The sequence below is a fragment of the Electrophorus electricus genome, chromosome 5 (assembly GCF_013358815.1).
Source record: "Electrophorus electricus isolate fEleEle1 chromosome 5, fEleEle1.pri, whole genome shotgun sequence".
Taxonomy (NCBI): Eukaryota; Metazoa; Chordata; class Actinopteri; order Gymnotiformes; family Gymnotidae; genus Electrophorus; species Electrophorus electricus.
The window spans coordinates 23,622,141-23,650,135 of NC_049539.1; the positions used below are offsets into that span (position 1 = coordinate 23,622,141).

Below are 27,995 nucleotides of genomic sequence, written 5' to 3' on the forward strand. Positions count from 1 at the left end.
CATCCCCGCTCTGTGTCGGCAACCAACCACCCACCCCATCCCCGGTCTGTGTGGACAACCAGGGACCCACCCCATCACCCGGGCTGTGTGAACGGTCATGCATGCAGCCTAACTGAAGCAAAATAGCTCCTGAAAATATATGGCTTGGCTTTTTATTCCGCACACTCCGCTGCCCTGATTCACGTTTGCGAAAAGCCCGCATAGCCCAAACGGAGGGGGAACAAACGCTCTCTCCTTCCTGACGTAGCGTCCTGCCCGTCACATGCGACGCTGATGTGTCGGACGCTGCACTGAAGCTGGCAACCTGAAAAAAATTCTGATTTTATTCTGAAACCTCAGATGGGAATAACGACAATACTACACGAAGTCGGTGTAAGTAGAAATCATTTTCGGTGTTCAACGCTTATAGACACAAAGGGCATTGCCGTAAGTCACTGGGCGTATGATGTACTTGTACAAAGATCGTAACATTGCGGACCATTTTAAACCAGTGTTGTTTCTGTCACTGCGATATTGATGTTTAAATGCCACTTTAGGCTCCCGGAGATTATGTCATGAGATTGTCGAAGGCAAATGCACGCATTGTTTTTTTTAATTAATTCACGACCATTTGATGAAGCTGACTTACACTGACGATAACACATGCCTGTTTAACGTTTTGTAATCATTAGGCCTTCCTTTACGTTGGTCAGTTAATTTGGCCATCTTTGCTATAGTCGGTCTAACGTGTGTCCGTGTCATAAAAGGCACCGAGACACCAGCCATGCTAGGCCGTAGCGGTGACGCCAGCGACGATGAGCCGTTTGCCCGTAAATAGCTTACGGCAGAGCTGATGAGCAAAGGTGCATAAATGCATTGTTTGCGGGTTGTGATTTATTTTGGTACCATATTCGATGACGCTGCGTTTTATTTCCCATGTATTGCGCATTCATAAGAGCTGCGCGTCTCGAGTTTATATGACACGCATAGGGTGCGCTGCTGTAATGTCAAATACATCGCGATGTGTTTGCGTTATGAGAAAGCGCGGCCTTCCGTTGGTTCAACCAGCCTGTGCACATAGAGCTTTGTTAATATGATCGGGACTAACATTCAGCCTAACAAGCCTGTCAACGACCTGTCAAAATGAGAACAGCCGTTGTTCATTAAAAAACACTAATAAAAATATATACGCTATCGCGTTATCAACGTTAGCCGAGTGCGTGATCTGCAGAAGAGCAGAATGGATTATCCAGTTAACGTGATCTAGTAATCTTGTAAGAGTATGCTTTCGGCTCATTTAACCAATGTGTCTGTTTAACTGTGTATAGTAGCCGCTCAGATGGAGGCTCGTTTCCCGACATGTTGGTGCTTGGATATAGCCAAAGGGAGGAGCGACTTTTTGGCCAGCCACCGAGTGCACCGTTTATTCTCCCGTTACATAACCGGCATATTTTCCTGTCAACCTGTCTTGCTTAGAGCTTCAGCCTTTTTTGACTAAACAAAAGCAATCTTCGTTTGGTTAGCTAAATAATGCGCGACACAGGACGCTTTAACATTTGAATACGGTAATACTGTATTTTAGATTTTCTTGTATAGGCTATGTAGTGAATAGATTCTGACTGCTTATTAGTTCTATAAACAAATATATTACTTTGGTAGGAAAGATTACTGTATGAATAAACATTTAATTATTTGTCAGGACTAAGAATAGCTGCGTTTTAGCTGGTGTGTGTGTGTGTTCCTTCAAGCTGGTTTGGGCTCTACCATATGTTTACCTTGGTGTGGGATTCACTGGCCCTAGTCTAAACAGAGCGGGTGTTTAAAGTCCAGTCAGAGCAGGGTGTCTCTTTAATTGTCCCTAACTCTATGAATCTCTGTGAACAACAAACTGGTAAAGACCCACTAGCGGTTCTGAGCTCTGATTCTTTTTCTAGGAGTTCCAGTAGTCATTGGATAACACGGTAACCCACATTTTACTAAATTTCAGTGTATTTGTCCAAGTGCAGACTGCTTGTTTCTCACACTGCACTGTCATTCTAGAGGCCTACACAGGCTAGTGGCTTCTCCACTCCAGCGGGACAGTAACAGCGTTGTGCTGAGAATGGTCCAACACCTGAATGACCTCCAGTCGGCAGTGGTCCTGTGACTGATGGGTCAGCGGGAGGACGATAAACCCAACGTCCTGACTGTTGGCCTGCGCTCCGAATGCTTCCATAGGAAGGAGGTCATTGTGGAGGAGGCCAGTGAGGGTTGGTCCAAGGGTCAAGGTTAGGGTTAGGGTCAGGGTCAGGGTGAGGGTCAAAGTTTTAATAGAGTGACTTTAGTGAGCTGAGCAGTGGGAAGAGGTATGCAGACTGATCTCTGCATCAGACTGAGGCTGCCCGAGGGTGAGACACATCTTCTCTTCCACCAAAGATCTCAGCTCTCTGTGGAGGCTTAACAGCTCCAATTTCCACATCACACTTTCGCTGTTGTGCAGAAATACAAGACACGGCACCTAACAGGAATTAGCTATTCAGTGCAGTGAGAGGACATATAGGTGGAGTTCAGTGTGTGTGTGTGTGTGTGTGTGTGTGTGTGTGTGTGTGTGTGTGTGTGTGTCTGCTTCAACACACATGCAGTGACACTTCTAGACCATGTGAACTAGTAGGGCCCAGCTGTGGCCTGTGGCTCTGTTTTAGGGGCCTGTTGTTTTGTACATTTCTGCCTTATTGTTCTCCAATTAAGCCATATTAGTCAATGCAATGCAAGCATTCTGTCAATGTTCTATATCATCCATTTTATTTTATTGATTTATTAATGATAGCCTACATCACTGTTCGAATAAAGGCCTATTGACACAAAGTACATTTTTTCACAGACTAAAAACATGCGATTTTTAACACAGTGCAATGTTCTCAAATCTGTTGCATTTTTTATAAACATATTTTTTTCAATTCTTTTCTCTTTCATAAATGTGTGGCAATATGATTTTTTTCAATTAAACAAAAGTAACAAAAAGAAAAATATAAACATTCACTCTTTTCATTAAGTGATGGAAGCTAGCTAGATAATAGTTTGCAGTTCTTCCTAGGTGTGAACACACTAGATAAACAGAGTGACTATAAACAGGCTACGTGTTAAGAATGTTCTCACCACTATGCCATGTTTTTTTTTTTTAACTTCTATGTTTTTATAGTCAGTGTGTTGCTTTTTATAGCAGGTCTGCTTTGAATAGTACTGAATGCAGGCAGTGGGAAGATGGAACTAGACAACGTAGGCTAAAAAAATAAACCAAAATAGATGTCTAATCAAGGGGTATTTCACTATATATAATAAAACACACTTGCCAGATAGGCTGTGCGAAACTACAGCTTGGGGCAAGATCATATCAGCCCATCAAAGCCAATTCCCATTTTCCCTATTAGCTTTAGGGGGTGGTATTGTTCTTAGGTCCAAATAAGTCCAAAATGATCTGCTTCAAGGCATTTCTTACCAGCAAATACTGTGCATGGCAGAAATAGGACAGATTATTCTGATGTTTTGTTCTGATGTTAGTGTAAAGACAGGGAGGGCTTAGTCCCATTAGTCTGTTTAACCTGGGGTGACACGTCAAGTAAGAAGGGTCAGGGATATTTCATCAGAGAGGGGAACATTATCAGGAGGCTGTCTGCACGTGCTCGATCTTCACTTTCAGTTACATTTTTTAGCTTTCGGTTATTAGTTATTACTGGATTTTGGTTATAACTGGTCATTAGTGTGAAGGTTTGATTATTTATTTATATGAGTGAAATTATCATATGTTGTAACAGATGGTGGTCTGTATTTAGAAAATAAGCTTGAGAAGTCATAATTGTAAACCCTAAGATTGTTTTTCCATCTTGGGTCACAGGGAAAAGAGACACCAAACAATTTTTTTGCTGCATACACTTTCTCTGGAATAATACATCTCACACCAGTCTCCATGTTACCTACAGTTGTGATATCTGCAAAAATTAGAACTACATTCTCAAAGGTGAGAACTTCAGTAGAGTAGCTGTTAATGTGATCTGTAAGCATTGCAGAGTTATAAAAAAGGCAGTGTGGTGGTGATTCAAAGTCAGTATCATTTCCAGATTCACAACCACAACCATTCTCCCTAATGAACCTAAAATGGCTCGCACCTGTGTTACAATTAATGATCGAGCACTGGAAATACATCAGTGTGCTTTTTAGTTAAAAAAAGTACAGTATCATAACAAATAGCTCCAGCGTTGTGGTGTAGAAGGGGTGGGGTTCAAACAGTAAGTTAGGCTGAACTCCACTGGTGTAGTTAATCCATGTTAAACCATATCCTTGGTTACCTGAAAGCTAAGTGTCAGGCTCTTGTGTTGTGTGACTGGAAATCTTGTTTTATGATTTTGAATACATTTTTCCAGTCCACTTGCTCACAAGATGCTTGCATGTTTAATAGTTTCCAAAATTAGAGACAATAAAAAATCAGTTTTCATTGCCTCTAAAATCTGTCCTATATAAAAATCGGTTTACTGCTTAGTAAATGCTGTACTGAAATCTTGAGATGAGAGATCTCAGTTTGGGTTCTCCAGACCCACTATACCACATAAGGACAATCTCAGATCCACACAAAGGCAAGAGTTCAGCTTACCAGTAGCACACTTTCAGAGAGACCTTTGTGTTCCTGGGCCAGTGTGTGTCTGCCATCTTGTACAAAATTACTATTAATATAACTGAAAACACAGCCAGTTCCAAAATGTAAATTTTTGGTTTGGCTTTATGTATATCTGGGGTTTTATTATATGATTAATCATTAAACTCTATCTCCTCTCTCTCCTACACTTATTTCTTCTCTTTCTTGTCTTTATTGTGTGCATGTATTTGTGTGTTTGTGTGTGCGTGTATTTGTGTTACCAACACACACCAACACACACTTGGACCCACAGTATTTCCACTCTCCTGGTTTTCCACTGCGTGGTCAGCACTGTCTGGCTCTCTCTCTTGATTAGATTGACTAATCAGTGTGCTTCTCATTTTAGCTCTAGGTTTCAGTGCTTAGCTTTTCACTCCAGTTGTGCCAGTGGATACTGGTATTAGTTGTTGTGGTAAGTCAGAATCCCTGGAGTTGTTTAGTGTGATCTTCACCAGTCCATTTGCACAGATGCATGCATTTATGTTGAGTAGAAAATGTAATTTGTCAGGTTACTTAATTAGTTAAAAGCATCCATATGCTCCTTACTGATACTTATATAACTAGTAGCTATGATGAGTAGAATATTCATATTGCCATAGTTGGAAATGATGCATATTTTGGGAAAAAGCTGAGGTGCAAAACTGAGAGCATAAATGAATACATAAATAAAAGCATAAATTAATACTTAAATAAAAGGTTCTATAAGGCCATTAATGAAGTAAATATGTTTATTCAGTCTAAAGCTAGAGCAGTGTTCAGCCCAGCTAAATTCATAGGGTTATGTGAATCCCTGCTTACAAGTGACCAATGATGCTGGATTGAGCAGGACATGGGGACCAGCAGGATGTGGGGTGAGTGGGACCAGCAGGATGTGGGTACAATTGGGATGCAGGGATCAGCAGGACGTGATTACAGTCGGGACACGGGAACAGTAGGACATAGGAGCGAGTGAGGGATCCTCTTCTCTAATAACCATGGAGTTTGTACCACTGAACTCGGGCCACCACATCATTGGCGTAGTCACCATCCTCAGTGTTGCGGTCCACATCTGTAGAGGTGACCTTTGCAGGGCCGCAGTTATACGCAGCGATTCCGCCTAGAAAAGACAGGGGGTGTGAAACGGGGCCCTCACACCCTCCCCTTTTATGGCCTTCTCTCTGGATTATTTGTAAAGGTTAGAATTAGGATTAGGGTTAAAGTCTAGACTGGGAGAAAAGCACTGCTGTTAAGTTCAGGGTTTCTGCTCACATAGCGTGCAGTTCTAGGCTCACCTCAGTTAACATTTTAAATGTCCACCTTATTATTCAGGTATTGATCTGACAGAATTTTATGTAATTTAATTATTAAGTAACTACATTAAATCTCATACGAATGTATGTAGTCACAACAGTAAAGAATGACACTCAGGGTCCACTTGATTGTTCTAATGTTTCAAATGACAGTGTCATCCATATTACCGCTTTGGAGCAATTAGATACATGCATAGGCCTAACAGAACAGAAGCTCTACCTTTATAGCGTTGTTCAGGAGACCAGGAGGGGTTCATGTCCTCGATGAAGTCAGCAAGGAGGCTGCAAGCCTGGGTGATATGTTCCTCACTGTCCTTCCCACCTCTCGGGCTGTTCATCCTGTGGACCTGGGAAAGTATGAGAATTCCAGGTGAGTTATGTCGCACTGTGTCAGTCGTAGCATAGGCTGCAGCAGAATTGCTGAGACATGCCTCGTATACTGTGGCATGTGACTGTGTCAGCCATAGTGTAGGCTGCAGCAAAATAGCCGAGTCATGGCTAGGGGAGCTGAGCAATAACAGATAAGGCATACGTGAAAGTGAAAGTTGCTTCTTATCTTTTATTTCAGTAACTGTAGGTACCCCCCCCCCCTCGATTTGGCCAAGAGTGTCAAATGACTGCAAAGGTGGGGCTCATTGCCTTTATGTTTTATTCAGTACTGAGTACTGATGACATGGATATCAAATCCATGGCCTTACGTAAATGGGGACCAGCTTGACGGCAACCTCAGTCAGGATGAGTTCGATTAATCAGTTAACATTAAGTGCCTTGAGCAATGTTCCTGATCTAATGAATAAACGAGCGAACATATGTGTAAATGATCAAGAAGTATCATTTCGACCTGCATGATCCCGAATGCAGCTCCTTGACTGTTCCATCCGTCCGGCTGTAAGTAGCTCCCCCCTCGGGTCTCTCGGGAGATGATGGCTGCGATGACGGCGGGGTCAATTTGAGTCTTTTGTGCGGCTCTGAGGATGGCGCGACGGTAATGTTTCATCCTGCCTGCATCGTCCTCTGCGAGCGCGTGCGATGCCGGCTTCCCTGTTAAGGGCATTGTTAAACAATAATATATATATATTTTTTTAATAATTCGAAATTATTTAATTCTATTATGAGAAATAATAAATTAATAACACATAGATTAAGTCCGAGAGAGCATGTGTAGAGCATGATAATTATATTTGAATTAACACAATAAAAGCAAGAACCAAAAAGGGAGCGTGAATGCTTCGAGCCCAATGATCGCTAGTTAGTGGAACTTTTTAGACGGTCCCTTGTTAGTTCGCATTCACGCATTTAGCTTTCTAACGGTGCGTCCGAAAAAAAGCTGCTTTGTGCAACTTGTCAAAGCAAAGCAACCCGCAACCATTTAGTTTACGATTGAAATTGATGCGTTTAGTAATTTACACCTTAATTTCAACGTTGCGGCGTGGTCGGTACGAGAACTTAGGCTGAGGTACACATCTTATATGATTATCCTGCTGATACGACGCGCTAGCTGTGATAGCCATTTAAAAGGCTTAGAGAAAGATTTGATCAAAAGTAAATCCTGATTCAAAATACAACAACAAGAATAAGAATAAACACAAAAGCGGATTTATATAGACTACAGAAATGTTTTTTTGTTTTTTTTTTAATTGTATGTGCATTACTGGTCTGGTTTACATTAATGCGACCTCTTTATCTTCTTATCTTTACCCATTAGCTGACTGTTCCAAAGCTGTTTGGAGGTGGTTTCACCAGCGCCAGTGGTCGGAATGTTCTTTATATTAACTCTGAAGGCTGAGTGGGTTTAACAGAAACAGCAATCGTTACTTTTTCATAACAGAAAAACTAATTAAATTAGGTGATGTTCACAGATGGAGGCAGAGAGCGGCTTACCCATGTCGATATGAAGTGAATGTTTATTTTCATCGCATGATGCCTATTAAGATCAGTTTCGTTTTCAAGTGGGGTTTAGTTCCCACCCCTTGGACCACTAGTCTCCCCGTAAGATAGATAGATATAGATAAGATAGAGCTTATGTATTTTGTACTTCTAGGTATCAGCATTGATCCCTGTATTTCTACAGTATTCTAGTTCATTGGTATATTGGACTCTAACCTACTGTACTGATTAAGATGTATTCTATAAGCAAATGACAAAGCACTTTTGTAAGTCGCTCCGGATAAGAGCGTCTGCCAAATGCCAAAAATGTAAATGTAAATGTATCAGTTTAGGTCAATTCACTTTGATTAAAGCATTCACTTTGATGCTTTATTAGCGACACATAATTGCACATTTATGTTTCCAAAGCTTTGGTTAGACAGTTAGAGAGAATACTAAAGAATAATAAAATATGAAATTGAACATTGATGAGTGTGTAAAAAAAAATAATAAAAAAAAATCAAAGTTTAATAGATGAAACGGTATAATTGATTTTAGTGCATTAAATGTTGCAACTGGCTGCAGGCCTGAATACATCACTCCTCATGTTACCCTAGCAGGTGCAGCCATTACTGGAGATTAGAGAGGCTGGAACCTTTTTTTAAACTTCATTTCATGTAACCCATTATGCCACACTTTGGTAAGACTGGGGAGTAAACGCCTGAATTTGGTCACTAGTGACCTCTGACCTCAGCAACAAAACACTGAATCACTTTCATCTACAGTTCTGGATCAATGCTAGGGCATTAGACCATTGATGTTATATGCATTTTCCCATAAAACATTATTATGTAGAGAAAAACAGATGTCTCTAAGAAAGTATAATGTATTTATAGTTGTACTTTATTTACAAATGCCAAACATTGGTGGATGTGTGATATTTAAATAAATAAAGAAGTGTGTAGATCTGACATCCAGTGTTAACCCAGTAATCTTCAAAGCAACACTGCATTTGAACACACACATAATACAGTAAGAGGAAGTTACAGTAATTATTGTGAGAGGAAAAGGAAGGCCTCACCCTAGGAAACAAAGAGTTTACATTAGTTGAGAATGTCATTTGCCATATTTGGGGTATGAGAGGCAGGGCAGTGTGTGCAGCCCAGCTGGGGCAGTTTTCACTGACATCTAAAATCAGACCTTTTAGAAATTAAAATAGTATCAGTAACAGGAGTCTCTGTTATTCCCCTGTGAAGTTGGTTTATCATGTGTTATACTAAATTGTTGCTGGTTCTACACTGACCTGTTGCTGGTTCTACACTGACCTGTTGCTGGTTCTACACTGACCTGGTTACAGGATGGTATTGGGCTCTGCAGAGCTCCACTCACAAAGCACAAGGTCACACAGTTTATGTACCTTAAAGGACTGTAACAGTTCAAAGGGAGAGTGAAGCTGAGTTGGGTGAACAGACGGATTCCTTTGCTCAGATGGTAGACCATAGCAGGACAGTCTGAACGTTCCTATCTCTCCTCAGTCTGAACCTTTGAGGTGCTCTGGTGACACTCACTTACACACACTTTCTCTTTCTTGTTTTTTCTTTTCCTTTCCCTAGTTTTTCATTTTTTTAGATAGTTATGAAGAATCAAATGCTGTATGTGTGTGTGTGTGTGTGGGGGGGGTGGTGGTGGCATGGAGTCTTACATTTTTGTATCTGGGTGTTGTCACTTTCATGAGTCTCTGTTAATTCAGTGAAGTTCCAGGTCCAATGGGAGTGAAAGCAGTGTTGTTGTGCAGTATCTTGAAAAGCTAGACTGGTTTTCTGTAGAAACATAGTTTAGGAAGAGAAAACTACAGTACACAATCTTCACACAGTTTTACATTTACAACATTTAGTTGATGCTTTTATCCAAAGCAACTTACAATCATGGCTGAGTACAACTTTGAGCAATTGAGGGTTAAGGGTCTTGCTCCAAGCATGTAGTGGTAACTTGGCAGTGGTTGGGCTTGAAATGGCAACCTTCTGATTACTTGTCAAGTATCTTAACCACTGAGTCACCACAATCTTCTACATGTACACAGTTTTCTACATGTAATCAGCTGCAGCCATGCATACAGCACTGTTTCCATAGCATATACCCATAAACAAAAGCACATGAAAGACACAAAGCAAATTAATACGAGAATTCATGTGTGTGTGTGTGTGTGTGTGTGTGTGTGTGTGTGTGTGTGTGCATTTAGACAATATTACTTTTTGAAAACTTTTGAAAACACAAATGATGTAGACCTATTGATAACAGGATTAGAGTCATGTATTTTAGACAGAAGAAGTGAGGAGTTTCCAGATTCACACATCTTAGTAATGTGTTGAGATAATAGTTCTATATACAACATTATTGGAAGCATGTGGGTAATCATTAGAACTACAGAGGCTCATCATTTTTAGGATGATTTAGCTAAAAGGTTTTCTAATGTCCATTTTTTCTCTAATTTCCTTCCTCCAGATGTTTTTTTCCCAGGAATATGATGTCTTCACCACCTTCTTCTGCTCTCTCCACTCCCCTCTACCACCAGTGGGGATCAGAAACGTGAACTAAAGCCTCATAAGGGTTTAATCCCTGCGACTGACAGAGCATCCCTCTGGCCCCACCCTCCATCCAGCCTTCGGCTCTGACTCACCTTTGCCTTCACCAGACAATGGAGAGCCCCCCGAAGCTGGCGGGAGAGACCCTGATTGTACACCACATTCCGCTGGTGCACTGCCAGGTGTCGGGGTCACGGCGGCACTGTGGCAGCGGCCCCTTCAGCTGCCCTGAGAACCTGGGCCTGAGCCGCACCACCTCACTGCCTGAGAGGGATGTTGTCCAGCGGGAGGCGCTGGTCTACAGCAGCCTGATCCAGACCTCCAGCTCCGGGGACACCTTCGAGGATGAACCAGGGCAGACAGGAGAGAAGGCAGGGAGTGGGGGGAGGGGCGGGGGTATGGCCAGCGACACATCCTCTTTCACGTCCAGCAATTCTGAAGCCCCGTCCACACCTCCTGGAGGCCCACCCACTAAGGTGTGCAACAGGCCGAACTCACTCCGACACAATCCGTTCCTTCTCAACACAGGTGAAGATGAAGATTATGAGGATGATGAGGATGAGGATGGAGATAACCTGAATGGGTACCTGGAGGATTCATCCTTCCACCTACATGGGAATTCGAATTCAACCTCAGAAGATGGAGCTGACTTGGCTCCGTTCCATCTTCATGAGTTTGACTTCACCCCAGGACCTTTCCACCTTCACGAGTCCTTAGAAAAACCATGGTGTTCTGCTAGCATTCAAAGAGGGGTGTCATGGAGCAGGGGAAGCACCAGGGGTGGAGTTTATGATTTTTCTGCAAACCTTGAGGACCTGGACTTGCAGGGATTGGACAGCCAGCATCGTCATGGCAGCAGTGGCTCCACCCTGTCGATGGACTGTGGTGAGCAAGAGTGGGGTGAGGATGATGATGAGGATGAAGACCAGTCAATGCAAGGCCGGGGCAGCTCAGAATGCTGTGGCTCCCACTGCCGCTCATCCCAGCCATTTTCCGAGCCCTTTTCTGAGCCATTTTCCGACTGCACATTGGGCTACGCCAGCGACTCCTCCTGCAATAGCTCGGATGGTGTGCTGGTCAACTTCAGTGCCATTTACAGCAAGACAAACAATGGTGTCCCTGCCAAACCGCCACTTAACCTCAACAGCTCTGCTCACCAGTCCTGTACCTCATCTGTGTCTGAACTCATTGGGATAGGTGGAACTGAATACAGCAATGGGGGTGGTGCTTTTTACCTGGACCTGCATACCTCTCCAATAGAACCTCCCCAGCACTCTTCGATCACCAAGGAATCTGCAGACCCCACATCCTCCTGCCAATGCCCCTCCCAGCCACAAGGTGGCACCGTGGAGCTTGATGCCAACTGCAACTCCTACCACACCCACTTAGGAAGTGAGAGGCTGCTGTCCTCTGATGCCTCAACCACTGAACTCACTTCCTGTCTGCAGAGCCAAGCGCGATTGGTCGTGGCAACCCAGAACTACTACAAGCTAGTGACCTGTGACCTTTCATCACAGTCCTCACCTAGTCCCGCTGGGTCGTCCGTCACCAGCTGCTCTGATGAGCACAGCAAGGGAAGTCCCACACAGCCAACGGAGTATTTCCTGTTCAGACACACAAAAGAGGAAGAGGAAGAGGAGGAGGAAGAGCATGTGGAAAACACAGAGCAAACAGAGGTAAAAGCCTCTTCAGGACTCTCATATAGCAAACTTTGCAGACTACAGATGTCTATTTAGGAGCAGACCATTGCTCTTTATGGCCTAATAAAAGTATGTAGACTCCAGTGACTTCAAGTGACAAGGACTTCTAATACAACTGCAGCAGTGGGGTATGTTTACGAGGCAGAGCAGAGTTGGGGTGGATTTTTATGAGCAGTGTTTGGAGGTTTATTATAATTGCAGGGCAGGCAGTGCAGGATATTTAGTATTACTGATTTACTCTCACCCCTCTTTAAAAAATTAAAGCCCTATTACTACTAATATTTGCTACTACTCTTATCTATATCATTGGTCATCCATTTTGAAAATTCTGGAGTTCAAGTCATTAGCTACTTAGTTAACATATCCAATAGGAATAGTCACAGATATCCAATCTTTACATTTACCTGACAGTTTTATCCAAAGCATCTTACAATTATGACTGAGTACAACTTGAGAGTTAAGGGCCCAATAGTAGCAACATGGTAGTGGGGGGGGGCTTGAACCAGGAAGCTTCTGATTATAAGTCAAGTACCTTAGCCACTAAGATACCACTGCCCTAACAAGCTTTATGTTCATACAGACTTGATACTCCCACATGAATAATATGATTTTCACCCCTTCTGTTTTGTCTTCAAGTTTGTCTTCTGATTCAAATGTGCACACTCCCTTCTTCCAATTGGTTATCTCATGAGAAGTGACACTAAATGCACAGAGCTTTTTCTAATTGACACTGAACATCTTTCAACTCAGTCTGCACGGATCTGTGGTGGAGGCCTATGTAATCTATGACCTGCCATAAGAGCTAATGGCTTTCTGAGTGGATTCCCATCCACCGCGTGAACACACCCTTATGAAGTGCTTCCACACTGAATTCCATGTGGGAATCAGTTCTGCACCATGTGTAGGCTGTGTGTAAACTAACAACCCCTTACATTTAGAAACATGACTGGGGTGGCATTATAGATTTCTACAGCTCTGTTTTAAGACAGTTTTGTATTTGTTAAGAGGCCCTTTTTGACATACACATTGACATGGAAAACATTTAAGTATCCTGTTTATTTTCATCTAGTGTTGACCTTGGCTGCGTGCTGCACGTCAGGTAAAAGGTTGCTGGAGAGAAATTTCCTGTTTGACCTCACCCTGACCTGCTGCTATAATCCATATGTATAGGCTATCACAGCATAAGGCAATAATTTAAATCAGTGATGATATTAAGTGAGCTACTCTCCAGTACACATGATTTACTCTCTGGTACACGTGACCTACTCTCTGGTACACGTGAATTACTCTGTGGTACATGTGACCTACTTGCTGGTACACTTGACTTACTCGCTGGTACCCGTGACTTAATCTTTGGTGCACGTGACGTACTCTCTGGAACATGTGACTTACTCGCTGGTACACATGACCTACTCTCTGGTATACATTACCTACTTTCCAGAAGAGGAAAGGGTGTCATCATGTTGGTTTAGCAACAGAGACAGGTAACTTGTTTAGATAACAGTGCTGCCTAAATTAAAATGAAATCTCAACACAAAAACTCCACCTGATGTCACCTGAATTTAAATAGCTGTTGTGTGTACAAAAAAAAATTCTTGTTGGCATGAATGGCTGAATAAAAGGATGGTTAAAAGGATGGTTAAAAGGATGATAATTATTGATAATTATAGCAGTATGTTTATACATAAAGGATGATACTTATTAATAATTATAGCAGTATATTTGTATCTGAAACAGTGAGTTGAGCCAAACTTTAAATAAGTAACTACTGGGGAGCAACACATGAATCGTAATCAGGTTTTCCTTTACCTCTGCGTTGTGTTTTTCCAGAATTAAAGTCTGCCATCATTTAATGCTCTGCACTCTCCCACTGTGATGCTGCAGCTCACTTATGTAGCGGCTACAAGAAAAGGGTCATATGACAGAGACGATGAAGGCCCTGCATCGCTCACATAGGGACTGAATTTACAACACAGTAATATTCTTTATTGCTATAATTATGGAGACAGTAATTGTTCAGTAAAGCCAAATGGAGGACCTTGTTTAGCGTTTACCTCTTCAGGCTTTACCTCAGACTGTGTCTGGGGCAGGGCTTTTTCTGTTGGAAGGTGCGGAGCCCTACAGCCGTCTACGCCTGACTAGGCCGTTATCTCGTCCAATCCTCCCTATTAGCATTTGATCTCTTGTACATTGGGAACAAGGTTTCTAGAGGAACAGGACATTTTGGACAGTGTGTGTATCATGCCTACAAAGCAGCTATGTGTCTTTTTTTCATGGCTGTTTTGTCTGTGATCTTTGGGCTTGTACATGCTTACTGAAGGAGAGTTGCTCATACTGATGTGGAATGGATTTGTTAACTCAGGCTTGCCATCTCCCACTTTCTCATAGATGCATGATGGGAAAAAGGAAGGTTCCACAAGCAGCAGTGACCCCAACCACGTGATAGAGGGGCAGGTGTATGTCAACATCTCCCCTCCTGTGTCAGCTCGCAGTGTGGGCGGAGCACTGGGGGCCGGCCGCCTGCGCTCTCGCAGCTACGAGCGCAACCTGGACAAGTCCCCGCCCCCTCGTCTGGGCTCGCTGGAGCGCATGCTCAGCTGCCCCGTCCGTCTCAGCGAGGGCGCCGACTCCGGGCCGCTCCCTCCGCCGCGCGTCACTTCCTTCGCGGAGATGGCACGGAACAAGAGGCGGCCGGGCGGGTCTCCATCGCAGCGCAGCGCTCTGGAAGTCTCCTCCGCCCACTCATCCGGAGAGTTCTCCCCGATTCCGGAGGACCTTACACAGGCCCAGAGCCTCAGCCTACCCCCACTCACACAGCGCTGCAGCCAGGGAGCCTGCGAAACCAACTCACACAGACATCGGAATGCACCACTGCGAGACTCTCTGGGGGGAGCAGGGAGGGAGGCACGTACCAAAGCTGAAGGTAAGGGGGCTGGAGTTTCTACAGTATGTAAGGCTGTTTTACTGCCTTTATGCAGAGATACACTGCAGGATTATCTGCTTGTGTTGTTTGCGTACTTGTGCTGATTATCCATGTAACAGCTTCTGTCACCATCACATGGACCAGAGTTACCATTATTAATACAGTTAGTTTGATAGAAATGTTTTGTAGACTTACCTGCATACTCTTTCAATAACTATGTCATGTATAGTTGCATGAAAATAGTTATTTGACATTTAGGTGCCATATATAGTATAAGTTATAGATTATATAACAGGACCTGTTGATTATATATTAGCAGTCACTGTTTAATACAATATAAGTGCTTTTTCATTGAACTGAATGGTGGTATAAACCCTTCTCTTAGTCTAACATGATGACTATTAGTTTTATGGATGTTTTTTAACCTGACTGGCTACATATACCTAGATTTCTTAGCTCTGTGTGTGTGTGTGTGTGTGTGTGTGTGTGTGTGTGTGTGTGTGTGTGTGTGTGTGTGTGTGTGTGTGTGTGTGTGTGTGAGAGAGAGAGAGAGAGCATGAGCAAGAGAAGGGGAAGGAGAGGAGATATCAGCAGAAGTAAGATCATTCTTATGGAGAATTTTCCTCTGGAACAAATATGCTACCTACTTCTCAAAGGAGTGTTCCAGAGTATTGTAGAATATTCCAGAATGAAAGTTGTAAAAATGAGGTGACATTCCTATTGTGGAAAAGCTGGGCTTCCAACACACTGCAGCAGAGAGAGAGAGCGAGAGAGAGAGAGAGAGAGAGAGAGAGAGAGAGAGCATGTATCCCGTGAAATCCTCTGGAAAATGATGCACAGAAATGAAATTATTGAGCAGGTGATTTCAGTATAGAGGCAAATCTCCCTGCTTTGATGCTTTAATGAGGGGGGCAAAGAAAAAACAGTCTCTGTAAGCATGTGTGTGTTAAGGACCAGGTACTCACTCTTAGTTCAGTAATGCCCCCAGTGGCCATGCACTCTGGGAGGAGGAGGAGGACTCTGACATTTGAGACATGTGGAGCAGACGGGTTGCTTCATCATAGTGACGTTTCACACATACGCACACAGAGTGTTCCGGTCAAAGAATGTAAACACACACACACCCAGGCACAGTGGAGCTTTTCCTGTTTTTCTCCGTTATGTTCTGGCAGTTTCTTTATCACTGCTGAACCGTGACACCGCATGTGCAGGTCTGTATGTGATGAAGTGAGTATGTTGTGTGTACATGTGTGCCATTGTCTCTTATGTGAGTCTCGCTGTTGTGCTGAGGCTCGACTTTCCTTTCTCTCTCTCTCCCACTCACTCTCTCTCTCCCGCACTCACTCTCTCTTGCAGTCTCGCTCTCTCTCTCTGTTTCTCTCTCTCAGTCGATCTCTCTGCTTTAATATGCTGTGTCATTGCTTTGGCTTTTCTATGTGTGTTTAGCTACTGTAGCTTTAGCAGTGAATATAAGACAAAACCCAGAACATTATACATTATACAGAACATTATACATCATACAGAATGCTATACATCATACAGAATGCTATACATCATACAGAACGCTATACATCATACAGAATGTTATACATCATACAGAATGTTATACATCATACAGAACATTATACGTCATACAGAATGCTATACATCATACAGCATACTGAACTGTAGATATTGCTGTGAAAAAGAATCAACAGTGCAACAATATGCATTTGGTATAATATAACACTATGTTTGACTCTTTCACTTTCTCTCTCTTTCTCTTCCTCTCTTTCTCTATCACTCTCTTTCTCTCCCTCTGCCCCTTTTAAGGTGGACTGTCCAGTTCTACAGACTCATCACCGGTTCTAGTACGCTACAGCAAAGATCAGCGTCCAACTACATTACCCATACAGCCCTTCACCTTCCAGCACCAGTTTGGGAAGCCTCAAAACAAGCCTCTCCTCCCTCTATTGGACGAATACATCAGTCAAATGCAGGCACGCGGGGGTGCTGCCCCTGCGTGTGGTCAAGAAGACTCAGAGGAAGATTGCAGACAACCTCAAGCCACCTCCAATGCTCCCACCACAATTCGACCATCTCCTCTGGGCAGCTACTCTCCAGTTCGCCTGCAGGGGGTACCAAGCTGGTCTGGAACTTGCTCGACATGCTCTCCTACGCCTGATCAAGCCCCGGCGGGCCCGCGACCACCCCGGTCTGTTTCTTGCCCCATTACTGCAGGCCTGTTGCCCCAACACTCGCCCACTGCAGCCACCCCCCACACAGGCGCCCACTCCAAACTCGGCCCTCTACCCCCAACTCCACCCCCTGCCCCACTCACTAAAAAACAAAGCCCGCTCATGCCTACTCTGCCCACCAGGGGACATTGTTTCCACCGTGGCAGTTTGACTACGTTACCCACGTTGCCCAGCTCTGGTCTCAGTCCAATGGGGCAGCTGGAACCAGCACTACAGGAGGAAGAGGTGAAAGTCCTTCCTGCGTGTATGACACAGAGACATAACGGTGGGTATCTGCTGACGCACTACATTGATAATGTCAATTATGTTATCTTTATCCCCAAAAATTATAAATAATACAATACTAATAATATAGTATCAGCTAATATCAGGATCGGGCCAATATTAATGCAGACTTAAAGAGCCATTAATTAGGCCATGTTAAAGAAAAATAAACAGTAATCACTTATCCAGTAATGATTTTGTGCATCCGTACGCAGACATGGGAGGAGAGGAGCGAAAAATATGTTCAGAATGAAACATTTTGCTGCATATGAGATTAAACGACAGGGAAGAAATAACAAGTACATACCAGGCAAACAACAAAGTATTATTACCTAGACATAAAGCACAGGCATGAGCACAATGTATATGTGCACTGTCCGGTTAGTCACACACTACAGCTGCCAGACCCACTGAAAAACCTGCCAGTACTGAAAGTAACACAATTTTGGCTTCAGACCCTTAGCTACCAATTCTGAACAGAGCACAAGGTTCCACTTTCAGTGGTGCGAAACATCTCATCTGAATTCCTGTTCCATTTTAATGGCCTCTTGTATAAACTTTCTGTTCCACCTTATATCACTATTTTTTCATTACACCATTTCAGGAGGGGTGGCAAGTACGAATAAAAAGCCAACTTCAGCTTCATGAATCACTTTATTTTTGGTAAGAAATAGAAATAGGTGTGTGCTTAAGATGGCAGACCTATTCTGGCCAGCCCATTGAAGGCGGGCTGTTTTGGAGCTGTTTTCAGCTGTGTGGCTCAACACTGCTGGTATCAGGTCGTCTGGCAGCAACTGTTCACAAGCTTGGAGGGTGTGGGTAAAAATGACACATCTATGGACCTTTTTTAGGGAATTACTGAAAGTGTAGATCACGTGTAGCAGCAAATGAACAAAATTAGATTAATATCTTTTACCTGGGTACTACAGCATCTGATGTGTCACCCCCCCCCCCCCCCAATTCTTCAGAGCTTACATATAAGTCATATGAATGAATGTAATTTTAAAGGTGATGGATTTTCACCTTTTGAAAATATTTATTTCAATCTGTTTCTATATTTACCCAAAATATCCATATATTTGCATTGGCAGATGCTTTCTCAGTTTTGGTTGATAATTAATGATCAGTCCACTAAAGCCTGCAGTCAGTCCACCAAACCCCTGCAGTTCCAGATATTATTAAAGCGAATGCAGAAGTGACAACTTGGGACAGCCTGGATGTTGTGAAGTGTTATAAAACACCTTGTGTAGGCTGCGGTTAAAACACCTACAGATCTACTGGTTTGTGATTCCTGTAGCACACACACACACACACACACACACATACATACACACACACACACACACACACGATTTTCTTTCTTGTAACTGCTACTAATGACGATCTGTTTTCCTCTTTCTTTTTGCCCTCACATGTATGCACATCTCTGTGATTTTCTGGCTTTCATACCTCGCATTCTTCACTCTCATCTTTCCATAATGTCATGCTTTTTTAACACTTGCCATCTATTCCTCCCTTTCTCCCTCCTTACTTCCATTCCCATCATCCATCCATTCATCCATCCATCCATCCCTCCCTCCTTCCTTCCATCTGTGCATCCATTCCCATCCTCTCGTTTTGTAGCTCACCACCTCTCTCCACAGGCTCTGAGATGGAGGGAGTATAGACGTAAGAACCCTCTGGGTGTGGAGAGGAGCTCTTCCTCCCCCTCTTCCTCCTCCTCTTCCTCCTCTAACTCTGTTCCGGCCACCCTGACTGTCAGGAGGCCTGGGCCACGTCTCGTGCGCCGCAACGTCTTCGATTTCCCCCCGTCCAATCACACACCGAGCTTCAGCAGACTCAACGGTGCTAAACCAATCATGAGCTTCGTTAGAGGGTTTATGGGGGAGGGTAGTGAGCTTTCTCAGATCAAAGGTAGTGAATGACCTTTGGGAGAAAGCTCGTAGCTTTCATTGATCAGCTTCAGTTTATCAATTGAATGTTAAGTACACATTGACAAACAGGAGTTGACAAATGAGAGTAAATGAAGGTGATAAATGAGGGATGTGTGAAGTGACTGTGGCTGGTGTACAGAGATTAAATCGCCAATTAATTGTTAGCTTCACTTTAGCAAGGTTTTCCTCCTGAAATTAAGGAATAGACATGTTTTTGTGTACTGTTGACTCATGATTTGATTGATTGTTGGTTTACAGGGCAATCAGTGAGGCAGCTCCAGCACTACAGCGACTTCCTGCCAGATTACTTCTCACAGACAGAGCGCCCTCCAGAGGAGTTCTGTCTCTCACCTGACGCTACTACTGAAGACTCCATCTCCATTGACCTGCAGCAGAAAAGAGGTGTGTGTGGATCTCTGATGTGTCTGTGCACATGCGTGTGATTCTGTATTCAGTGCCTTCTCAAGGACCACTGTCCCCTTTTCAGTTTTCATAATCTGTTTTCTCTCTTCCCTCCCTGACCCCATCTATTTTGTCAGGTCTAGTGAAGGCCATAAACACAGCAGTGGATCTGATTGTGGCTCATTTCGGGACCAGTCGGGATCCAGAGGTGAAGGTACTACAGGCTGAAGCGATTCAGATCTTGTGCTGGCTGGAACCGTTCAGAGCTCTGTGAAATGACTGTGAAAGCATCAGTTTCATACGAAGATCTCTCTCTCTCTTTCTCTCTCTCTCTCTCTCTCTCTCTCTCTCTCTCTCTCTCTCTCTCTCTCTCTCTCTCTCTCTTTCTCTCTCTCTCCATTTGTCTCTATCCTTCTCTCAGGCCAAGCTGGGGAACAGCTCAGTGAGTCCTAACGTAGGTCACCTGATCCTGAAGTACCTGTGTCCTGCCGTGCAAGAGGTCCTGCAGGATGGCCTCCGAGCGCACGTGCTGGACATCATCATTGGCCAGCGGCGGAACTGGCCCTGGAGCGTGGTGGAGGCCTCAACGCAGCTGGGTGAGAGAGAGAGGGATATGATGGAGATGATGAAGAGGAGAAAGAGGAAGGGAGGAAAGGCAGATGCACTAGTAGCCAAAGTGCAAAGATGACCTTTCTTTTACCCTACCTTCTGCTAAATCTATCTCCAAATACATGGTTTATACATACGGATATATGTATAATATGTTGAGATTTATTGCAGTGAGTGTATTACGCACAAATAGGCCCGGTGTGCAATAAGCAAAGCTGAAACAACTGTTTACAGCTCTCTCCCTGTTTTTCTCTCTCCCCATCACTGTCTCCTTCACTGTCTTTCTCTTGTGCTCTTGTAGGTCCTTCCACGCGGGTATTACACAGTCTCTTCTTGAAAGTCAGCCAATATTCTGAGCTGACGAATCACAGCATGAGACTCAATGCCTTCATCTTTGGCTTGTTAAAGTAAGAATTTCTCAGTCTTGTCTCTCGCATTCTGTCTCACAGAATTAAGACAAAAGGTCATGGAGCTAACCGAAACTTAGAGATTATGGGTTCTAAGACTGATTTAGGATTGTGCTGAGAAGGTGCTTTTAAGGAACATGTGCCATGACTACACAAGCACACAAGTCCTAAACACATGGCCCAGCTTTGCCTCAGAGAGTGTGCCAGCAGGCAGCTTTAAGGCATATGCTGTTAGTTTATCAGCTCGCTAATGTACTAGATGTCATTTAGAAGATAACTGGTTCAGTTTGCTGTTACAGAAAACATATGAATAATGCACCAAACTAAGACCAAACATTACCTTCAGACTCTCACCACACACTACCATCACACTCGTGGCATTAAGCAGTGCTGTTGAGTGCTGAAGAGTTCTGACATCATGAGAGACATCAAAAGTTTTCCTTGAAGCAATCTAAGTATGAGTGTCTAAGAGTGTATTCAGCTAAGATAACACAAAGTATGCCTTTTCTCCTTCCTAAAACTCATACACACTTTTTATATCACTCTGAACTCCACAGGTTTTCATATTACCTGAGTGAATGCATGTTTAGAGTTAAGCAGCAACTAGCAGTTTGCATGTTGAGCATGGGGTGTCCCATGTTAGCATATGCATGTAAACATTTTACATATATATTAAGCGTTGTCTCTTCTTCTTTCTTTTTGTTAAAGCTTGCGATCACTGGAATTCTGGTTTAATCACATTTATACACATGAAGGTAAGAGGCTGACTTTCTATTCCCCATACACCACAAACACAAACAATCGCACAGTATTTTGTTTTACTTCTATCCCATCTAATTGGATGTCTTTAATTTGTATTTTGGTCAGACATTATAGCAGCCCACTATCACCCATGGGGTTTCCTACCCCTCTCTCAAGGGGCATGTCAGCCAATGTTTGAAGAGCTGTTACTCCTCCTTCAGCCACTATCACTACTGCCCTTTGACCTGGACCTTTTGTTTGAGCCACATCAGTTACAGAAAGGTCAGGAACACATGAGACGTAAAAAACAGCTGTGTTCTGCTCGTCAAGACCTCGACCAATCAGCTCGCTCCACATTCCAGCTCATGAGAAGCAAGGGAACATTGGGGGTGAAGCCTGTGAAAGAAGAACTGGTGGCTAAGCCAGAGGGGGTAGGACCCCAGAAAGACAGGTTTGTGCTAAGACGGGAGGGTACCTGGCCCAGGATGGAAACAGTGGGGTCCAAGAGACAAGCGAGGACAGAGCCAAGGACTGAAGGGGCAGGTAGCGAATCTGTGGAAGCAGGGCCGGGACTTAAATTGGATGCTGGCAGAAAGAATGAAGCAAGTCTGATGGATGGAAGAGATAAAAGCGCAGACAGGATGAAAGGAGTGGGAGAAGAGGATGGAGAGAGGGAGAGAAAGATAGAAAGAGATGGACAAAGAGAAAGGGAGAAAAAAAGAGAAAGAGATGGAGATGCAGCCAGGCTGAGGAGCAAGCAGTCGGGCTGGTGGTTCCAGCTGATGCAGAGCTCTCAGGTCTACATCGACAACTCCACCCAGGGCTCCAAGTTCGTCAAGTGGGAGAAACGGAAGAAAGGAGGCACTGAGGGGTGGAGACAGAACCACCCACCTCCAAGAGAGGGCGTGGTTGAAGGAGCCGAGGCCAATCACACGACAGACGAGCAGCCGGACCCCGAGCGACCTAGCATGATCAACAGTGGCAATGGTGGAGGAAGGAGTCGCAGCACTAGCAACGGGACCTTTGACCAATCCAGGCCTCCCTCAGAACCTTCCAGAGTCTCTAAGGGGAAGCCATCTTGGATGGGCAGCCCTCCAGAGTCAGTACTATCGGAGCTGAAGAGGAGTAAGGAGCAGCAGCCGGACGGTCAGGGTCCCGAGGAGGGAGCCCAGACCCGGACAGGAGCAGGGGCAGACGGGGTGGCTCACGGCTTGCACTGGGGCCGACTATTCGGAGCTGGGAATCTTGGCAGGACAGAAAAGACTGATCAGAAGCCAGGAGCCAGGAGCCAGAAGGGCAGGTAAGTAGAGTCCCAATTCACATATGCAAACACTTGTTCAATAATCTCCTGAAATCTCAGTTTGCTTCATTTATATGAGAAAAACCTGAAGATTTTAGATAATAGAGATCTGTACTTATCAGTTTTCAAATACTCAATGAGAAACAGCAGTACCTTTTAAAGCTAGGTTGATAAAACAGTATTCAACAAGCAGGCTCATTTTGATAATTAACAAGCTGGAGATGTGATGAGTGAAATATTAACCCAAAGTTTCAGAGTCTGGTAAATGACCTTCCTCCATAGAATGAGCTCAGGATTAACAGAATCTAAGCAGCTCTGAGAGTGCTTATACGTCCTGTGTAATGTACACCTGCCCCTGGGGAAAGCCTTCAGATATCAGGGAAGAAAGAAATCTTGCACATCAAGGGGCAGCTGTTTCAGAGACTCCAGTCTTTTTGTCAGCAGAGTTCTTTATGAATGCCACATACAAATCTGTAATTTGTTGTTGTTGTTGTTGTTGTTGTGTGTATTCAGGATGCCGTCTGGCTGGCTCAATCTGGATCGTGCCATGCTGGATCTGGTGGTTCAGTCAGTGGGGGCAGGGAAAGTGGTGGGAAAGGGGGCGGAGCCTCCAAAACAAACCACCCACAGTCCTGAGGCCCAACAAAGCCCGACACAGCTGGCCCAAGAGCACGGCTCCCCCTCTCACCCAAAAGCTGCATGGTAATAACCCCCTCCCCTGTATACATGTAACCAACAGTCCTCAAAGGTAAAATCTGTAGATAAATACATACATAATTGTACGTTGCTGTATAAAAATGTCATATACATGTAAATATTCTATGTTTGTGCACAGCTGATGAAGGATGAAAGACCGCTGTCTGAAATGTACTACAACACACAAATACAGTCATATATTTAGTCGTCATGAGGACTACAGCAGATCAGGCACACACACACAGTTTAATAAACTGAAAGGTATTAAAGGCAAGACAGGCCAAGTTTATTTATACAGCACTTTGCACACAGCTGCAATTCAAAGTGTTTACACTTTAAATAATGAAACAACATTGTTGGAAAGTTTTTTTGCTAAAAAGAGGGAAAAAGGAGGTTTTATTTAACTAAAATTTAAAAAGATCATTTAAATAAAAAACAAATTAGATAATGGAAAAAAATTGTAATTTAAAAAATGAAAAATTATTTAAAGATAATTTGATCTTTTCCCATTTTCCAATTTTCTGTGCATACACAGACATGATATAATTGTCACTAACACACAAACATACACACACACACACACACTCAGACCATGGGATAATTCCTAAGACTTGCCTACACTGTCACACACACATACATATTTATGTTGGTATAATTTTGGGCATTTTGAAAGCTAAACATGAAACATTACCACATGTCTTTTTTTTCTCTGTGTCTGTGATATCTCTCTCAGTGAGGTGAGGGCATTGTGTCACCACATCGCCACGGAAACAGGCCACCTGAGTTTCCATAAAGGGGACGTGCTACAGGTGTTAGGCAGAGCTGACTCTGATTGGCTGCTCTGTGCTTTGGGTGATGCCCAGGGTTTGGTACCCATCATCTATGTCACGCTGAATGGCAAGGAGAGACAGGGGCCTCAGCGAACACAATGAACAAACACACAAACACACACAGACACACACACACACACACACACAGGCTGTGGTCAAGTTATGATTAGAGTATGTACACTAAAAAGTATGTACACACAGTCGTGACTTTAGGGGCTACAATGAGCATGCTTACACACACACACACAGACACACACACACACACACTCACATACCAAAAGAAACGAAATGTTTGTGCAAACAATCAGACTATCAGTCCGATCTGAATGTGTGTAAGCACATGTAAATGTACATACTCACAATGTTTAGTTTATTGTCTTTTGGGAGGTATACTTACTTTCACCCAGTTTCTTTCTGTTTGTCTGTTTATCTAGCAGAATAATTCACAGCTCATTTAAAGGGACAGTTCAACCAAACAGTGCAAACAGACAGTGGCGCTAATGTGGCTAACAATTATTGAAAGCTAATCTTATTCCTTATCACTTACTCTAACACAAAATGCACATGGCATCAGAAATACACACATCAAAACAAATTACAAAACAAATTTACATTCCTTTGTGAAGCTCAGAAAATAAATAGATCATGCTAGCTGCTACTGCTTGCTATTGCTCCTTATTAGCCACGTTATCATTGTCTGACTTTCCCCTTTAAAGTAGTCTTGCTATTGCATCACTTCTTCTCTGTGATTCACAGTGCTTTTATTGCCAGGAGGGACCACTGTAGCTCCCTCCATGTGTGCAGTGCTGTGGTATTCTGTAGGGTCCTGAATGCAGTGCACTTATAATGAAGAGTTCTGGTGAACCGTCATGACCACATTAGCAGTTTGACTGTTTAGATGCACTGTTGATCTTTCAAAACAAATTAGCCTGCCAGTGTTTCTGAATGTCTAATTATAGAAGCATAGACTGCATAGATTCCTTTAAGCCAAATGAAGTTCAAATGTTATGAAGTGGCGGTGTTTATCCCAACACCCTCTGAATGGTATGTAAGGACTGATTTTGTATAAACTGTATGACTCTATGTAAATACAAAATGTGTCTCATCTTTTGAAATGAAAGGTCTATACACATGTCAAATAAAGAGCAAAAACAAACAACATATAGATGAAGAGCAGGGACAAGATTGCAACCAGTCCAAACCAGTACGAACCAGTCCATCCAGTCCTGCATAAGATCCAGGAAAACAAACTGGAACTGCACAGTTTTGCATGGTGTTAATCAGCTTTGTGCCTATTAACTCAGAACTGACTGGACTGTCCATGTAGTTGCTAAGTTAGGGTCTTAGCAGCTATGCCCCCTTTAGTTGTGGTCTATATTACAGAATGGACAGTAATTTACAAACATAGGGAAACTCCTCTCAGCCTTAAGACAAGTGGAATTCTTGTTTGTCCTTGAGGCACTGATCTCCATGGCAACATTTGTATGCTTAGACCAGTGGAGATATCAAAGAACACTGCCCTTCTCCCTGCCCCTTCCTGTTCTTCTGGCCAATCAGAGCTACTGTACAGCAGGACTGGGGGCGGGGCGGGGTTGTCTGCATGATGGACTTTGCCATGTGTTAATGCTACTGAAGTGAATGAATCAGACTGATCTTATAATAGAACTGAGCTGAATCAGACTGAGCTTAAAATAAAACTGAACTGAATCAGACTGATCTTAAAATAGAACTGAACTGAACTGTGTCTTGTACCCAGTCCCAATCTACTCTTTCTCCTCACTTCTTGTCCCATGGTTGCCAGCCCCATCCCCTGCTGGTGGGGTGTGGTGGATGCAAACACTAGCCCTTGCGTTAGCATTAGCAGCTATGTGGAGCTCTGTGCTGTAGGTTTGCAGCTGTTCACTTTGGTTTCATATTATTTATAATGCATTTTTTAGATGAGTTGTGGCCTGTCTCATTAAACTGAGTGTTCCTTTATGGTTATTGAGTAGCCTTACTAATAGCAGGCACATGAAAGTACAAAAGTGTAATGAGTTTGTTGTACTGAAGCTATTTTCTCCTTGCCTTCAAATGCAGCATGTGGGACAACTTATTTATTAAGTACCAGATTATCTGAACACTATGATGCTAATTTAATATTGACATAAATGTGTCTGTGTGCTAAGAAAATTGGTCCCAGTGTTAAACAGGAAGCAGAATGCATCAAGACTGATAGCAGTAGCAGCACACCTGGCATTTATACAACATATGTTTTAAGTGCATTAGTAGGTGTGGCCTCAGAATGGGATGGTGTACTACTGTATGTGTTAATAAGGCATTATGCGGTTAAATGTATGATAATGGTGAAGGCCAGCCTTCTCATATGTTATTTCAGACATTACATTTTTGCCTCTTTACATGCCTCTGATGGCTACAAGTGTACATTAGCATATATGAATATTTATTATTTGGCAAGTTTGATTTGTTTTTTTCAGATTACAATGACATCATCTGTTGACAATGTCAAGTTATAAGTTGTTTTTTTTGTTGGAACAGTTTATTATTGTGTATTATTTTCTAATACAGAAAATACAATTATTCATGATTTTGTTTAGTCATAATTGTACATATTTAACATGTTTCTCTCGTTCTTGAAAGACTATGCTAATGTCATTGATAATACTGTTATTAAAAGACATTATTGCTGATGTTATTAACAGTTAATAACTAGTCTTTTTTAATAGAATGGTTATAGGGGGGGCTTATAAATGAATAGAGGAAAATGTTCTGTTTTGAACAGCGATGTAATCTAGATTTAGTTCTGCTCTGCATCTATTTGTCTTACAGACTTGCTTCACTTTTATTGCCTCCCTCAGTGTGAACACACAGAGAGAGAGAGAGAGAGAGAGAGAGAGAGTATGAGAGAGAGAGAGAGAGAGCGAGAGACTGATTATGGACTAGTGCCTTTTTGTATAACTGCGCCTCCTGCTGGAGACTGCAGGGTATTAATGTGTTTGCTGGGAAAATGTGGTTTTGATTGGATTGGGGAGCCTGTCAGTTGACTTATAATCAGATAGAATAGATTTTAATCTCAGTGGATGGGCAAAACAAAATGGCAGCAGCATGAGCCAGTCTGCTCTGTCCTATACGGACTGTTAGTAGTGTGGCTTTTAATGATAGAGAGGAGATGTCTGTATGGAACATCAGGGTTGGTTGGCTGCTCTCTCTCTGTTGGGGTCTCTGTCTCTGTTCCTCTGTTCCTCATAGCTGGACGATTCCATTAGCAGGATAAGCTCCAATCAAGCTCATTGACTTTTACCAGAACTGAAGATGAAAATAAATGAATCAAAAAGAAGACGAAGGTCAACGAGCCATTGCTGATGGACTGTAAGCTGAGATCAGTGAGAGAAGAGTGCAGAGGAGGAGGAGAGTTTCCCAGAGGCAGCCTGTTAACTCCTTAAGCCTTCTGTGAGGAATGGAGTTCTGATTGGATATGTACTTCACCTGGCTACTCCCACCCCAGCATCATTCTGTATGACATCATAATCCATGTACAGAGATCAATAACAAAATGCTCATGTGAACATGGAA

General features: G+C 43.2%; 2 protein-coding genes across 4 annotated transcripts; one reads left to right on the forward strand and one right to left on the reverse strand.

Annotated features, from left to right (window-relative positions):
- The first annotated feature begins 61 nt into the window (after positions 1 to 61).
- On the forward strand, positions 62 to 27,995 carry rusc2 (RUN and SH3 domain containing 2). Of its 3 annotated transcripts, none has more exons than XM_027032517.2 (13): positions 62 to 372; positions 10,303 to 12,058; positions 14,471 to 15,005; positions 16,818 to 17,507; positions 19,130 to 19,351; positions 19,699 to 19,842; positions 19,980 to 20,056; positions 20,264 to 20,438; positions 20,753 to 20,858; positions 21,567 to 21,613; positions 21,726 to 22,899; positions 23,413 to 23,601; positions 24,329 to 27,995. In XM_027032517.2, exons 2-13 carry the CDS (start codon positions 10,496 to 10,498, stop codon positions 24,525 to 24,527), a joined length of 5,121 nt encoding a protein of 1,706 aa, XP_026888318.2. In that variant the 5' UTR covers positions 62 to 372; positions 10,303 to 10,495; the 3' UTR covers positions 24,528 to 27,995. The 3 variants fall into 3 exon arrangements, with proteins under 3 accessions (XP_026888318.2, XP_026888319.2, XP_035382026.1); XM_035526133.1 differs by lacking the exon at positions 62 to 372 and adding an exon at positions 6,219 to 6,304; XM_027032518.2 differs by lacking the exon at positions 19,130 to 19,351.
- Positions 5,356 to 7,885, reverse strand: LOC113591844 (lysozyme g-like). The gene is made up of 5 exons (XM_027032519.2): positions 7,816 to 7,885; positions 7,633 to 7,716; positions 6,776 to 6,975; positions 6,155 to 6,281; positions 5,356 to 5,741 (listed from the first exon to the last, which is right to left on the reverse strand). Exons 1-5 carry the CDS (start codon positions 7,817 to 7,819, stop codon positions 5,611 to 5,613), a joined length of 546 nt encoding a protein of 181 aa, XP_026888320.2. The 5' UTR covers positions 7,820 to 7,885; the 3' UTR covers positions 5,356 to 5,610.